Source organism: Aspergillus campestris (genome assembly GCF_002847485.1).
Source record: "Aspergillus campestris IBT 28561 chromosome Unknown P168scaffold_1, whole genome shotgun sequence".
Lineage (NCBI taxonomy): Eukaryota > Fungi > Ascomycota > Eurotiomycetes > Eurotiales > Aspergillaceae > Aspergillus > Aspergillus campestris.
In genome coordinates this window covers 2,601,542-2,616,433 of record NW_020194336.1, presented here as the reverse complement: position 1 = coordinate 2,616,433, position 14,892 = coordinate 2,601,542, and the positions used below count along the sequence as shown (strand labels likewise).

General features: G+C 55.4%; 7 protein-coding genes across 7 annotated transcripts; 3 read left to right on the top strand and 4 right to left on the bottom strand.

Annotated features, from left to right (window-relative positions):
• Positions 1-633: 633 nt before the first annotated feature.
• rpl17 (60S ribosomal protein uL22) lies at positions 634-2,032 on the bottom strand. The gene is made up of 5 exons (XM_024836408.1): positions 1,950-2,032; positions 1,452-1,665; positions 1,122-1,309; positions 823-1,053; positions 634-756 (listed from the first exon to the last, which is right to left on the bottom strand). The coding sequence occupies exons 1-4, from the start codon at positions 1,950-1,952 to the stop codon at positions 904-906; spliced, it is 555 nt and encodes a 184-aa protein (XP_024697199.1). The 5' UTR covers positions 1,953-2,032; the 3' UTR covers positions 634-756; positions 823-903.
• A 183-nt stretch (positions 2,033-2,215) lies between these two features.
• P168DRAFT_301276 (D-mandelate dehydrogenase-like dehydrogenase) lies at positions 2,216-3,684 on the bottom strand. The gene is made up of 7 exons (XM_024838503.1): positions 3,478-3,684; positions 3,330-3,428; positions 3,165-3,279; positions 2,978-3,094; positions 2,839-2,921; positions 2,497-2,778; positions 2,216-2,445 (listed from the first exon to the last, which is right to left on the bottom strand). Exons 1-7 carry the CDS (start codon positions 3,556-3,558, stop codon positions 2,239-2,241), a joined length of 984 nt encoding a protein of 327 aa, XP_024697198.1. The 5' UTR covers positions 3,559-3,684; the 3' UTR covers positions 2,216-2,238.
• A 507-nt stretch (positions 3,685-4,191) lies between these two features.
• Positions 4,192-5,462, top strand: P168DRAFT_308540 (NAD(P)-dependent alcohol dehydrogenase; the record flags this gene model as incomplete). Its single annotated transcript, XM_024839207.1, has 2 exons — positions 4,192-4,271; positions 4,335-5,462. Exons 1-2 carry the CDS (start codon positions 4,212-4,214, stop codon positions 5,460-5,462), a joined length of 1,188 nt encoding a protein of 395 aa, XP_024697197.1. The 5' UTR covers positions 4,192-4,211.
• Positions 5,463-5,693: 231 nt separating this feature from the next.
• On the bottom strand, positions 5,694-6,912 carry P168DRAFT_286716 (SDR family NAD(P)-dependent oxidoreductase). Its single transcript, XM_024836407.1, has 3 exons — positions 6,566-6,912; positions 6,077-6,501; positions 5,694-5,984 (listed from the first exon to the last, which is right to left on the bottom strand). Exons 1-3 carry the CDS (start codon positions 6,622-6,624, stop codon positions 5,713-5,715), a joined length of 756 nt encoding a protein of 251 aa, XP_024697196.1. The 5' UTR covers positions 6,625-6,912; the 3' UTR covers positions 5,694-5,712.
• On the bottom strand, positions 6,860-9,225 carry P168DRAFT_278170 (Zn(II)2Cys6 transcription factor; the record flags this gene model as incomplete). Its single annotated transcript, XM_024835663.1, has 4 exons — positions 6,860-7,312; positions 7,374-7,696; positions 7,744-9,035; positions 9,089-9,225. 4 exons carry the CDS (start codon positions 9,223-9,225, stop codon positions 6,860-6,862), a joined length of 2,205 nt encoding a protein of 734 aa, XP_024697195.1.
• Positions 9,226-9,716: 491 nt separating this feature from the next.
• P168DRAFT_286715 (putative 2-deoxy-D-gluconate 3-dehydrogenase) lies at positions 9,717-10,843 on the top strand. Its single transcript, XM_024836406.1, has 3 exons — positions 9,717-9,925; positions 10,001-10,216; positions 10,289-10,843. The coding sequence occupies exons 1-3, from the start codon at positions 9,794-9,796 to the stop codon at positions 10,736-10,738; spliced, it is 798 nt and encodes a 265-aa protein (XP_024697194.1). The 5' UTR covers positions 9,717-9,793; the 3' UTR covers positions 10,739-10,843.
• Positions 10,844-12,710: 1,867 nt separating this feature from the next.
• Positions 12,711-14,584, top strand: P168DRAFT_314672 (ferric reductase family protein; the record flags this gene model as incomplete). The annotated part of the gene is made up of 2 exons (XM_024839812.1): positions 12,711-13,805; positions 13,859-14,584. 2 exons carry the CDS (start codon positions 12,711-12,713, stop codon positions 14,582-14,584), a joined length of 1,821 nt encoding a protein of 606 aa, XP_024697193.1.
• Between the last annotated feature and the right edge of the window lie 308 nt (positions 14,585-14,892).

Below are 14,892 nucleotides of genomic sequence, written 5' to 3'. Positions count from 1 at the left end.
AGCAACACGCAAGCTTGGGGGCATCAATTTTGGGATGACCCCACGAGCCCCAAACGTTTGGGAAAGGGTGCTGGATGCTGCCTAGTGGTGTCAGTCGAGGATAACGCTTATAGGAGTGTTCCGTCGATCTTGGCATGGCTTGACGACCTAGTACCGAGTATTTAGGTACCTATATATAGGCAGCAGATGTCATGACCAGTGATCTGACCACTGTAATCTTCATCATGAGGTTAGAATGTTTAAAAAAATTAAGAGGATAGGCTCAAATCTCATGAGTGGCAAATCAGTGGCCATCTTGAACCGGTCGACATGTACGCACATTGTACATTCTGGCCAGTTGCCCCAGACAGTTATATAGACTGAGTGGAGTTCTTGGACCACATCCTGATCCTGGGGGGATTTCAATCTCGTCACAAGTTACATAGTACACTGCTTCCAGCTCTACATATCCACTATCACGAAACAAAATAGACAACTACAAGTAACAGATCACGTTTTAAAAAAATTCAAGTCGTATTCTATTCATGACATAACATGAAAGCACAAAACACCCTTCTCTCCCCGAATCGAGGTCCGGAAAGGCTGGTGGAGATGCCGGTGGGAAATAAGATTGTCGATGAACTGGACGTGATCCAGCCATCCATCCCGTAGAAGTAGGCTAGGAGCATGTATTCCACGGGGACGCACCGACCACCATGGAGCAGTTGGCGGATCCGGACGGGAATTTTTCCAAGAAGAAACAAAAATAAAGATTCACTTGGAAAAAGGATGAAAAGTTATTTTTTTTTGTATTCCTTCCGTGACAAGGTATTGGTTCCGTACAACTGAAAACTCCGGCTGGTTCCCATTCATTTTCCGACTACCGTTCCCTCCTTTCCGTCTCTCGACACCACCTACATCCGCTTATGCCTGGGTAAGGGCCTGGCGGACGTTGGCGCCACGCTGCCGGGAGCTGAGGTGGTCCTTGGCAACGACGGGGCCCTTCTTGACGACCTCCTCGGCCTCGGTGAGGATGAGCTCGATGTGGCAAGGGTTGGTCATGTAGGGGTTGATCTACACAATTAGTTTCTTTCTTCAATCTTCGTCCCTCTCGGTCATCACAGGAAAGGATTGGCACATACACGACCGTGGGCACGGTAGGTGCGTCTGCGGCCCTTGGGGGCCTGGTTGACCTGGATGCGCTTGACGACCAGGTTGCCGGTGTCGAGACCCTTGGTGTCGGCGTTGGCCTCGGCGTTCTTCAGGAGGTCGACGAGGAACTTGGCGGACTTCTCGGGCCAGCGGGCCTTGCTAACACCGAACTGCTTGCCTGGGAATGGTCAGCCTGGTGTTTTCCAAGCCCCTGGATTTCATCCTTCTGAGATCTGCAACCCCATCTCCGATCTCTCAACCCGCAAACATGTTCTAGTCCACTGGGGAGAGATCCTCCATTTCATATCAAAATCACTCACCCTGGGCACAGCGACCGGTGCTGCCAGCAAACCGGCGGAAGGGGACAGCCTCGAGCTTGTTGGAGACGTTGTCGAGGAAGGCAAGGGCGCGCTGCAGCTTCATGCCGTTGATGGCCTGGGCGGTCTCGCGGGTGTTCTTGAAGCTGACACGCAGGTAAGAGCCCCGGGCGCGGGCGCTCTTAGCGGGCGAAATCTCCTGAGCAGCGTAGCGGACCTGAAGGAAAAAGCACCCGTATCAGCATGAAATTCTTCCAAGTCTCTCGCCTTTTCCCATTCTTTCGTCTTTCCCTCCTCTTCCATCGTTCAAAATCTCCTCCTCCAAATCCCAGTATCGAATTTGACGCAATGATGGGGAGGTCGTAGATCGAGACGGTCCGGTCGACACAAAACACCCAAGGTCATCTCCTCGCCGTGTCCCAATCTCACGAAAATTCCAGGTCCTCGCATTCCGACCTCCTCGCATCGAATAGGAAAGGTAATATCTCGAGAAACACTCACCATCTTGAAGTGGTTGCCGGGCGGGGTGGTCCTCGATTGTCGGGTTAGAAGTTTGTCGCTTTACGAAGTTCGTCGGCCGCGGGTCGGAATCGTGAGTGCAGTTCGTTGTGGTGCGCCTTTTTTCGCTCTTGGCGCCCGCAGCCCTAAGCGAGCCCTACCGCTAGCCCTGTTTGGTACCCACCGCCCGGCAGTATATTTGTTACTTTGTACTGACTATCTTCGATGTATCCAGAAATTGAACACTTGAATTCATATCATTACTCGATCTATCCAATTCTAGGTCCTAGGTCTACTTCTTCTGCTCCGGAACGGGCGTGATCATCTCCCCCTTCTCGACCGCCGACCGCAGATTTTCGAGCACCAGCAACTCCATATTCTTCTGCGTCTCGTACGTCATGGTACCAATGTGTGGCAGAAGCATTACACGGGGGTTGTCGACCAGTCCCTGCTCCACGACCGGCTCGTTTTCGTACACGTCCAGACCAGCAGACATGACCTGATCTGTCAGCTTGTATTTCGAAAAAAAAGAGAGAAAGAAGAAACACACCTTGCCCGAGTCCAATGCTGCCACGAGCGCCTTCTCATCGATTAACGCCCCCCGAGCCGTATTGACGATCACGACGCCGTCCTTCATCTTTTGGAACTCGTTGGCGCCGATAATATGCTGAGTGGATGCGTTGAGGGCGAGATTGAGACTCAGCACGTCGGAGCTGGCTAGGAGCTCGTTGAAAGACACGTAGGTGGCGTCCCCTTCGAGTTCGGGCGAGAGACGGGAGCGATTGTGGTAATGGATCTTCATGCCGAAGGCTTTGGCTCGATGCGCCATTTCCTGGAGATCATTAGTACCTTGTTTTTCTTCGGGGTACACCCCCCCCGGCTTGATACTTACCCGTCCGATGCCGCCCATTCCCAGGATACCTAACACCTTACCTTGGGGATCGTGGCCTAGCGTGGTCTGTCCATGCCATTTTCCTGCACATGGATGTTAGTAGCTTGATATGGTTTTACTTTGGAAACGGCGGGGCTACCAGCGCGCAAGGCGGCCAAGGGCACGTAGGCCTGGCGCAAGGCGCCAATCATCAGGAAGATGCCCACGTCTGCGGTGGCGTTGTTTACGGCGACAGGGGTACTCGAGACGAGGATTCCTATCGTAGCTTGTTAGATGGCCTGTAGTATGGGTGGTCTCATACCGTTGTGCCTGGTAGATGACGTTACCTTTCTGAGTACACCCCGCAACGTCGATGTTGTCGTACCCCGCCCCGTTGTGGCAGATGTACTTGAGCGATGCGGGCAGGGCAGACAGCAGTTCCGCGTCGAACGGGCCGGTCAACTGGACCTAGTCAATCTTCTGTAGATTGTTGTTTTGTAGCGTCGACATACCTTGGTGGACACATTAGAGCGGTAGATGGCCTGGACGTCGTCATATTGGCCCTGTTTGCAGTTGCGGAGAAAGTCTTCGCGCGTGCCCTCGGGAAATTCCTAATCGGTCAGGACAATATTCGATCGAACCGGATGGCTGGGATGGTACCTTGAGGGTGAGTATGGACGAAAGGGCTTCCCACTCCTTTCTGGCGTGGGTGATGTCTCCGATGAGGAGTGCGGAGGGCATGACGTTGATTGTTGGATGCTGGATGATATTACAGTACTCAAGGTGTAAGTGGAGAAGATCAGAAAGAAGTAGTTTATAAAGAGAAGAATCAGTAGATCTGGTTAAATGTCAGGAATTATATTTCCATGGATAATTGGAAGAAGAAGAATGAATTGAGGGGTCAACCATCGTGATATCAATCCATCGGGCTCATTTAGCCATGAGATGGTTATGGTATTACCAATAAATACCTAAAATACCCAGTTATTTCCGGCATCATCCTATCTAAAGTATATCATAATACACAGCCATACATCTACATCACTCTCTCTACTTCATACTTCATACAATGATCACTTCCTCACTTTCAATCCTACATCTGTCTCTCTCACACTCACGTTCGTTATTCACTTCTTTCATCTCTATCACTGTCTCATCTATCATGACATACACCTGGAGTGACAGTCCATTACCCCCTTCACTTCTCCACTGTCGGCTATTGACCAGTTCAATTCCCGACACCCCACACTATGATTACGCCAACCAATGTATGGCAATCTTCTTCCCCTCTATATGTTCAATTTACACATCTGACAAGCTCCAGATACACCAAGTATCCTACATAATCGATTGAGTATCCCACATAGTCAAATCCAACCTCAGACCAGTCCACCATGGCCTCCAATCCCACCTGTGAGGCACTCGTGCTGCACGGCGCCAAAGATCTCCGCATGGTATGCCCTCCCCACTATACCCCCAGATCAACCCCCGCAAAACACCATGTCTAACAAATTTAGGAATCGCGCGCAGTCTCCCCCCCATCCCCCGATGAAGTCCAAATCGCCATCCGCGCCACCGGCCTCTGCGGCTCCGACCTCCACTACTACAACCACGGCCGCAACGGCGACTTCGTCGTGCGCCAGCCCTACTGCCTCGGCCACGAGTCCTCCGGCGAAGTAACCGCCACCGGCACCAACGTGAGCACCCTCCAAGTCGGCGACCGCGTCGCTCTAGAAGTCGGCCTCCCCTGCACCAAGTGCCCGCTCTGCCTCCAAGGCCGCTACAACATCTGCCCGGACATGAGGTTCCGCTCCAGCGCCAAAACCTACCCCCACCTTGACGGCACCCTCATGGAGCGCACCAACCACCCAGCCACCCTGTGCCACCGTCTCCCAGAGAACGTCTCCTTCGCCGGCGGGGCCCTCGCCGAGCCCCTCGCTGTCGTCCTGCACGCCATCCGCCGCTCGCGCCCGCCCGCCCGCGCAGACGTCGATCTCGCAGCCGCCCACGGCGCCGGCACCGCAGCGCTCGTCTTCGGCGCCGGAGCCATCGGCCTCCTCCTCGCCGCCGCGCTCTCCCTCACAGAGAACTTCTCCTCGATCGTCATAGCAGACATCGACCCCGCGCGGCTAGCCATCGCAGACTCCCTCTCCCTCCCCACCCTCCACACCTTCCTGATCCCCAAACCCAGCACCCAACCATCAGAATCGGTCTCCAAAGAAGACGCAGCCCTCCAGTCCGCGCAGTCCCTCGCCACCCAGCTAAAGAGCTCCATCCCCGACGTCGCAGCCGGCTTCGCGAGAGTCTACGACTGCACGGGCGTCCCCGCCTGCATCCAGACGGGCATCTACGCCGCCGCGCCGGGGTCCGTCCTCGTGCAGATCGGCATGGGTCATCCAGTCCAGACTGTCCCGCTGGGGGCGGCGGCGCTGCGTGAGGTGGATCTCATTGGTGTGTTTAGGTATGATGGTGCTGCTTATCCGGCTGCGATTGCGCTGTTGGGTGGGGGGAGGTTCAGTGTCGTGGAGGAAAAGGTTGTTACGCATCGGGTGGCTTTGCGGGATGGGAAGGAGGCGTTTGAGTTGGCGGGGAGGGGGGTGGATGGAGAGGGGAGGACGGTTGTTAAGGTTGTTATTGAGAGTTGATTTTTGCTTTTCTTTTCTTTTTGGTTTGTTTGAGATGAGTGTAGGGAAGAAATATTGGATGGATAAGGAATACCCAGAATGGAATGTACATTGTTATCTAGTACTTGCGCTATCAAACACCCACTAAAGTATCCCCACAAGCCATACAAACTAGTACCTAAGGTAGAACAGTACGTCTTCAATACTGAAGAAGCAGTAGGTGACTATGTCTCATATTACCAATCGACTAGTAGATGATACAATGAATAAATCACTTCAACCCCCCAGCAAGCAACAAACTCTGCCCCGTCATATACCCCGTCTCAACAAGCATGCTCACCACATTAGCCACCTCACCCGGCGTCCCCAACCGCCCCAGCGGAATCCCCGCCGCCACCTCGGGGATCGCCTGCGCGTTGGGGATCATGCCCGTGTCGCCGATCATGGCCGGCGCGACGTCGTTGACGCTGATGTTGTGTTCTGCGAGGCGCGTGGAGAGGTTCTTCATCATGCCTGTTAGGCCGGCTTTGGATGCTGCGTAGTCTTTCCCCCATATTCTTATTAGTGTCGTTTCATTTGTTTGGGGTTTGTATTTTGAATGGTGGGTGTGAATGGAGAAGGGGAAGGAGACATACGACACCCATTTATCCCCCCTCCATACCCCGCAATAGATGACATGAACACGATCCTCCCCCACCGCTGACCCTTCATATGCTCGACGACGCCCTTGACGAGGATAAACGCCGCCCGCATGTTCACCTCCACCGTGTGGTCGAACTCTTCCAGTGAGATGTCCCACACTTGGGGAACGCGCTTGCCGTGCCCTGCGTTGGCGATCAGGATATCGGGTCGCTGGCCGTGCTGGGCGTCGATCTCGGCGAAGAGGGTCTCGATCTGCGATGCGGATGCCATGTCCACTTGGTGGGTTGTGATGCGCAGGGTGTTGTGCGTTTTGCGGAGGGTGGTTGCGAGGGTTTCGATGGCGCTGGCGTTGCTGTGGTAGGTTAGTGCTAGATGGATGTTTTTGCTGGCTAGTTGGTGTGCGCAGGCGGAGCCGATTCTATATAATATCTGTGTTAGTTGAGGGGTTGTTGGGTTGTATTGTATGGTGGACGTGATTGTACCCGCCAGATGCACCTGTGATGAGGGCAAGTCGGCCGCTGACTTGGTTGTAGTCTGCCATTTTTCTTCCATTTGCTTTGTGTCAGTGGTTCGAAATGGTGACAGGAAGTGTTCTGTCAAGGTATATATGAGGGCATCGGGCTTTCCCCGAGGGTAGATTCTACCCCGCATCGCCAGTGTGGGGTACACCTGGGCAATCAATCCCTCGGCAAGAGAACCAACGAGTCCTCCGATCATATTTCACCCTCTATACCAGATAGAGAATGTTTTTTCATACTGGTAGATGGATCTCAGTGTTAAAACAGCAAACTACCCGCCATGTCGACCCACGACGACTGCCACGTCTGCGAACGCTCCTGTCCCGTCTGATAGAGATCCTGATTCTGGAAGCCGTCCAACGCCAGCATACCCGACCCTGAGATCAGGTCGCCCGAGACGTAGTCGCCCACGGCTTCCAGATTCAGCCAGGAGAAGTCGTTTGCGGGGCTGAAATGCACGCAGCTGTCGTCGGGCATGGGCTGTGTAAGTGCGCTGCTGCTGCTGGGCATGGGGAGATCGCTACTTTGGTGCTGTGGGAGTGTTGTTGGCACAGCTGGGTTGGGTTGCCAGAGAAGTTCCAGGAGTCGCGCGTACCGTGACCCGATGTCGTCGGGCCCTGCGCTGGCGCGTTTTAGGATCTCGGTCGTTCGGTGGACGAGTTCGCGCACGTCCATTTCTTCGGAGGGTGGGAGGACCCCGAATGAGCGAGCCTAGATTTGCTCGTGTTAGTGAAAGTTTACTGGAGGGGATAAAGGTTCAGTGGAGGCGGACCTTGTAGAGAAATACAGCGGCGTAAATTCCGTATAGGTAGAACCGGAGCGGCATGAAATGCAGCTGTCGCTCAGGATGGACTTTGTCCACGACGATGGCCAGATACGCCTTGGCCGCGTCGACAGACTCGTAGATGAATCGCGCGTCCTGCAACAAAGCGACATTACTGAAGGTCGAGCGCAAGTGCTCCTTTTGCGACTGGCTGTCGTTGTTCGTCTTGGAAGCCAGAGCCTGCGAGATAGTAGCCTGGAAGGCAAACGCGTTTGTGTAGAGTCGCAGATATTCGTACGACATCTGTAGTGTAAATTGCATCGGTTCGGAGCCTAGACACGTTAGCGGGTGTTTTGACAATTCGAATCGACCGACCTACAAGGCAACGAGCCCCAGAGCGATTTCCACCGGAGAATGGCCAGCCGAAAATCGTCGACATATTTCACATAGTCCCCCGTGAGCATCATCTGGTTGCTGGTTCGCATCCCCGAGTACAGCACGTCGTGCACGTTGCCATACAACTGCGTGAGGTCGAGCGTCGCCTGGAGGATCCGCGCGTAGTCCTCATCGCCGTCACCGACGGGCAGTAGAGAGGGGAAATCCTGGCTGACCAGACCCGTCATAGGACCCGGCCCTCGCGACCAGAACGCCCGCCCGATGCGGACGGAAATCAACCGATCGGAGACGTAGCAGCTCGTCCACGCCAGTCGCCGGCGGGCTTCCACCTCCGTGTCTCCCGAGTCGCCCCGAAACGACGTTCGATCCAGCCCCAGAAAATACCCCGATCGCAGGGCCAGTCCGACGTGCATCCACGCAGCGCGATCTTCCTCTCCGCGCCCGACGCGCTCGACTCCGGGTCGGAGTCCCTGGGGCTCCCACTCGGCGAGGAGTAAGAGCGCTTCAACGGCTTCGACGTCGCAGTTTGCCCCGGCGGCGATCCCGGAAATCAGCTCGTGCATGTATCTAGAACAGTACTCGTGGATCTCCGGTCGCGCGGTCAGATCCTTCGACGCGATTGTGAGCACCGCCGTCAGCAAGTGTTTCTCGTTCGCGGCAAAGGCGCCCAAGGCACGGCGATCGAAGTATTTTCTGGGGACCAAAGGGAGATATGGATGGAAATGATCGGCGTAACGGGACACCAACTGCCACACGGTCCCTGGCTCTAGAGCGCGCGATTGCACCAGTCTATAGTTTTTTATGTCGCCGGGGGAATCGAAGTCGGTCACCGTGCCCTGCGGGGCACTGGAGGCCGGGACACCTCTAGGGTTTGCGCGCGTCAGATCTGGGCCCGAGTCAGAAGCGGACCCGTCCGTATCCCGTCTCGCGAGGCCCGTCAGACACTGCCAAGCGTCTGATGGATTGCGCGGTACCGAACCTATCGACGTCGTGTCATCGTCGTCCACTGCCGTAGGGGGGGCATCTTGCGGCACGAATGCCACGGGATCGGGATAGGAGCTCGATGTCGCCTGGGGATTGTCGGGACGAGACGGACTTGCGCCATCGACGGTCGATTCGTCATGCTCCATTGCTGGATCGTTCCTCGGGGTCAGAGGCTTCATTTTATTCTTCCGGATACGACGACCTCCCCGATTCGAACTGCCTAGAACGCATTCGTGGCCGTCCTGAATACACCGTTGGCATGGGGGCATGCCTGGTCGTCCACCACCGGTACTACAGTCTATTAGCAAGACCGAAGCAAGCTTTCGTGACGAGGTGAGACGTACAGAACACATTTGGATTTTCGCTGTCGACAGTGCAAGCACGCCCTCGACACGCGCTTCATCATACGCGTCCGACGAGGCCGGGATCGCGACAGGGGTGTCGCATTCTCCACCGCAACGAGTTGGCCGTCTGGGTACATTTTGCCGGAGTCATCTAAGAAGTTTAAACGACTCACGCAAAGTCTGACTATCTCAAGTCAAGTTGGCACAAGAGGTATGTTCATGTCCCACTGGAGAGATCTCGCGCGGAGCATGAGCGCGCCAAGAACTGAATGATGCGCCCGTACAGTGTTTGCTAGTACAATCCCGGATCTGTGAGGTTATCGGGAGCCGGGGAAAACGCGGGGAGAGAGTCGGCGAACCACGGGCTAGAGGATTGACCTGTATTACTCAACCGCATGTCTGGACTGGAGAGCCGCTTGAAAACAAACTACCAACCTGGGTAGTTATCACAAGAGCTAACTCTGGTACGACCAAGAATCGCTGGTGAATGGGGAGTAGTGACTCCACGGTCAATAACCGACAGATTGCGGGGCTTCGGCAACGGAAGATGCCTATTCGGGAATTCATACAGTCACTGTACCCCGCCAGTGATTGAGTTGCGAGAGTATTTAATAGCAGTCGTCAAGAAGTTACCACATTACAATTGTTGTCGTTAGCTTTAACCTTCGTCGAACCACGTCCTGTACACCTTTCCACATCTACATCATGGCTGCCACCGTCGCGTCGCTCTTCTCGCTGAGCGGGAGAACCGCCATCGTTACCGGAGGCACGAGGGGAATCGGACAGGCAATGGCATATGCGCTCGCAGAGGCTGGTGCCGATATTATCCTGGTTCAGGTATGATTATAATTTGCTGTCTCAACACGTCTCGCCTGGACGATGCACATGATACCGGGACTGACGGGCGCGCAGAGAGACGAGTCCAACACCACAACCCGCGACGAGATCATCAATCGCCTGGGTCGCAAAGCACACATCCACGTGGCGGAACTGTCGAGCCGAGAAGCCGTCAAACACATCATCCCCACCGTGACCAGCCTGGGGTTCACGCCGGATATTCTCCTGAATTGCGCAGGCATCCAGCGGAGACATCCGAGCGAACGGTTCCCGGATGAGGATTGGGACGAGGTGGGTGGCATGACCCTCTTCCTGACAAGTTCCGAGACAGACGCTAACCGTTCCCCCGTGTCGAATCCATAGGTCCTCCAAGTTAATCTGAGCTCCGTCTTCGTCTTGTGTCGCGAGTTTGGCGCCTATCTGCTTGGACGCGATGCCTCCGAGTTCCCGTCCAGCCGTCGTGGCTCCATCATCAACATCGCCTCTCTCCTGTCCTTCCAGGGAGGCATTACCGTGCCGGCCTACGCCGCCTCCAAGGGTGGAATTTCCCAGCTGACCAAAGCGCTCTCCAACGAGTGGGTGGGTCAAGGCATCAACGTCAACGCCATCGCTCCCGGCTACATCGCGACCGACATGAACACGGCCCTCATCAACGATCCCAACCGCAACGTGGGCATCATGGCTCGGATCCCAGCCGGACGGTGGGGTAACCCCGAGGACTTCAAGGGTGCGGTCGTGTTTCTGGCCAGCGCAGCGAGTAGCTATGTTTCAGGGGAGATTCTTTGTGTGGACGGAGGTTGGATGGGTCGGTAGAGAACGGGTAAGCTGTAAGACATTGACCCTCGTCGCAGCTGTCATATCACGGCCTTCTAAGAACAGAAATTAATCATAGCAGTAATAATATTATCATATTTCCGATGTACAAATCCGGCATTGTAGTGCGACCGTTTGAAACCGAGGGTTGGACTGTAATTTCCACCGAGCTGGAGATTTATCCGACTAAAATTGGAGTGCTGAGCAATAGTTGACTATTATACTAGAGTAAGCAGTAAGAGAACGGTTCGTTCCCCGTGACTCCAGGATGGTTTGGGGATTTTTAGCCTCACAGGATGCTTTGATCTTCCTCTTTCTTCCTTCCACCTGTGTCTCCCCCCGTTTCAATTCCTTCCTTCCATTGGTAATTATGGAAAATCATTATGAGTGCTATATTGACAGCCTCGAGGTGTCACAGGCGACTCCTATATCCACCTGCTTCACCGGCTCGCTAACTAGTCGGTCACCTTGTTACTAGGCAGAAGACGCTATCTCGTAGCCAGTGGGTCGCTGCTAGGCTCCTAGTCCGTGTCCAATATGGAGTCGTCGGCTCCATCTGACCTCCCTAATGTGAAACATGCAAGTGCTGGTCGAGTCCGAAATCACATCAGGCATTCACATCCTCTGCAGACATGATGCAGGTGGTTCAGCGTGGCGACTATTCTCGCCGCATTTCTCAGCTGAAAACCGGCTGAGAGAGGAGGGGTTCGGGCGCTTAAAGTCCGGTCGATACGACAATGCACGGCAGTACGGGCATCGGATCTGTAGGGATCCTAGGGAAGGGCGCTACACCAACCGCATCGACCAGGTTTTCCCGTCCCCTGTTGGCGCCCATCACTGGCCAAGACGCTCAGGAAGACCGAGCGAGTAGCAGGGCAGACATCGCCGGCTTGGCGCCTAGCAGGAACGTCTCTCCAGGGCGCCAGATCAGGCTAAACGACACTAATTCCTGGACGGCCAATATTGAATGGCGCGATTACTTGGGTGTGGAGAGGGATCCGCATCTGATCCTTCCAGATTGTTATAGCTTTTGCTTTTAAGGTTTCTGTCTGTCCTGTTGATCGGGTTCAATGGTCTGATGCCAGGAACCTTATGACTTTTCTTGTCTTTTCTGCCCCCTTTCTCCCCTCGAGTTCCTGCAGGGTTGGGTTCTGATCACTCTTTTTATCGTCTCATGTCATTCACAACTGTCGACGGGTTTGGTTCTGGATTCGCATGATCTTTGTCATTCATTCTTTATCCTTCGCATCACCAAACAATCGAAACAATCTCTTTGCAGGCCTATCCCTTGTTTCTTTCATTCCCTTCCGCTATTGTTGGTCTCATTGAGACATTGTTGGCCACCGGGTCTTGGCCACTGGCATGCCCATAGATGTCAAGGTATCTGCCCATCTGGTCTCTCTCTTTTGATTCTCTACATTTTCTCTCTCTTGTTTTCATGAATCCCCTCGTGAAACGACTATGCCATTAAGAGATTGGAGGTAAACTACCATACTCATCCCTTGTATAACGCCGAGGTAATAACCCCACTCAAGTGCCGCGACAAGTCATATCCAAAACAACCCGCCCTGTTCCGGTTGGCCAGGCTGGGATCTTTCTCAGATACCGTTCCGGCGCAGCTTCGCGTCTGAGCATCGTTGAACCCATCTCAACTTCGAAAAGAGGACCACGAGTCGGCAGATAACTCGGCCCTCCACGCGGCGACTGACGGGCCTTTGGTTTCTGCAACTTCGTCCGACGTGTTCCTAGGACACCGCGTGCCTGTCCCCGCATTCCGGTTGTTTCCCTGCCATTCCGAATTCTTCTCTCGACCGATGACATATGGGACTTGTCTGGAATCCGATCGTTCATAACACCCTTTTTAAGCCGTATCGTCGCCCCCCACACACACACACTCGTTCTCTTATCTGTGCTGGGCCTCCCTCGCAACGCTATCACCCGTCTCGTCAGGCCGTGAAAATACCACGTTTCGATGGATGGCCTCGATCAACATATCGCCCCCAGAGGCTACGGATCAAATGCCACTTATGTTTATGAATACTCTCGGGGCCTGAACGGGGTCCACGTTCCACGCGATGTCCTTTACACGCGCATCATTCTGGGCTCTCTCCTCTTGATCGCCCTCGTCATCTTCTGCGGCCGAATCGCCCAAATCAGCCATGCCTATCTCCGTTTTATCACCTCCCTGTCCGCCAGCCGGCGGCAACAAACGTTCTGGAGCGTCGAAGCTTCCCCCACCTGGGCCCGTCTGAAGAAGCATGTGATGTACGCGCCGCTAGGGAGGAAGAGACACAACCGAGAGATCCAGCTATCGTCGGCGGTCAATATCGGAACGTTGCCGTCCCGGTTCCAGGCGGTCCTGATCTTTCTCTACGTGGCCAGCCAGATCGCCTACTGTGCCACTTTGGACTACCGCGTCAACAAGAAGGAAGCCCTCTTTGCCGAACTCCGGGGCCGATCGGGAACGCTGGCCGTTCTGAACATGGTCCCTCTTTTCATCTTCGCCGGGCGCAACAACCCGTTCATTTCGCTGCTGCGGGTCAGCTTCGACACCTACAACCTCCTCCACCGATGGCTGGGCCGCATCGTGGTGCTCGAAAGCGTGGTGCATACCGCCGCGTGGGCCGTCAATGCCTGCAACGAGCAGGGCTTCAACGACATGCTCTCGCGCCTGCGGACGACTCCCTTCTTCACCTGGGGTCTGCTGGGCACGTGTTCGATGGTCTTTCTCTGCCTCCACTCCCCCTCGCCGATCCGGCACGCCTTCTACGAGACCTTTTTGCACCTGCACCAGCTCGCCGCCTTGCTGGCGTTTCTCGGCGTCTACGTCCACCTCGACCTCGACAACCTGTACCAGAAGAAGTGGGCGACCGCGATCGCCGTCATCTGGCTGCTGGAGCGATCCGTGCGGCTCGGCCGCCTCCTCTACCTCAACGTCTCCATCCGACACGGCGCCACCAAACTCGTCGTCGAGGCCCTCCCCGGGGAAGCCTGCCGCGTGACCTTCCACCTCCCGCGCCGAGTCCGCGTCAACCCCGGCAGCCACGTCTACGCCTATATCCCCAGCGTCGCCCTCTGGACGTCCCACCCTTTCTCGGTCGCCTGGGTCGATCCCATCAGCGCGATGAGCCCCTTCTCCTCACACACCGAATCTCCGACCTCCCCTTCCCTTCTCGAGAAACAACCCCCCGCGATCTGAACACTTATCTCGAACAACAACAACCCCGCAACCCGCACCAACCCACCTCCGTCTCCCTCATCATCACCGCCCGCCAGGGCATGACCCGCAGCCTCTACAACCGCGCGCTCGCCGCCCCCGCCAAGACCCTCCGCACCACCGGCTACATCGAGGGGCCGTACGCGGCCCGCCCCGTCAACTTCGCCAGCTACGGCACCACCGTGCTCTTCTCCGCCGGCGCCGGCATCACCCACCACACGCTCTACGTGCGGGACCTGATCCTCCGGGCGGCCGACGGCTGCGTCGCCACGCAGCAGATCCACCTCGTCTGGTCCGTCCGCAACACGGAGCACCTCACCTGGGTGCGCGAGTGGATGGACTCGGTGCTCCGGCTCCCGGGCCGCCGCGACATCCTCACCGTCCGCCTCTTCGTCTCCAAACCCCGCAGCAGCCGCGAGATCGTCTCGCCCAGCTCCACCGTCCAGATGCTCCCCGGCCGCTGCCGGCCCGACGTCGTCCTGGATGAGATCCTCCCGGGACGGGTCGGCGCCACCCTGGTCTCCGTTTGCGGGCCTGGCGCGTTTTCCGACGAGGTGCGCGCTGCGGCCCGGGGGAAGATCGGGAGCGGACCGGTCGTGGATTTCGTCGAGGAGGCTTTTACCTGGTAGATAGATTTCCCTTTTTTTTCCCTTCCATTTACATCGTTTTCACCTTTTTCTCTTTCTTACTTTCCTTTTCACGACTTGGTCGGCTGGCTGGCTGGTGTTTTTGGAGCGAGGCTGTCTTATCTGTTTGGGTCTCGTTTGTGTTCTATGTGTTCTGTCGACATAATTTTGGGATGTACATTCTTTAGTATTACTGGCAATAATCAGGCGTGGACTCGTTTCCATGGGCACTGTCTTGGATAGGCACAGTTATTACCACTAGATAGAAATCAAAATACTTCGATATATACAACCTTGACACAATATCCATA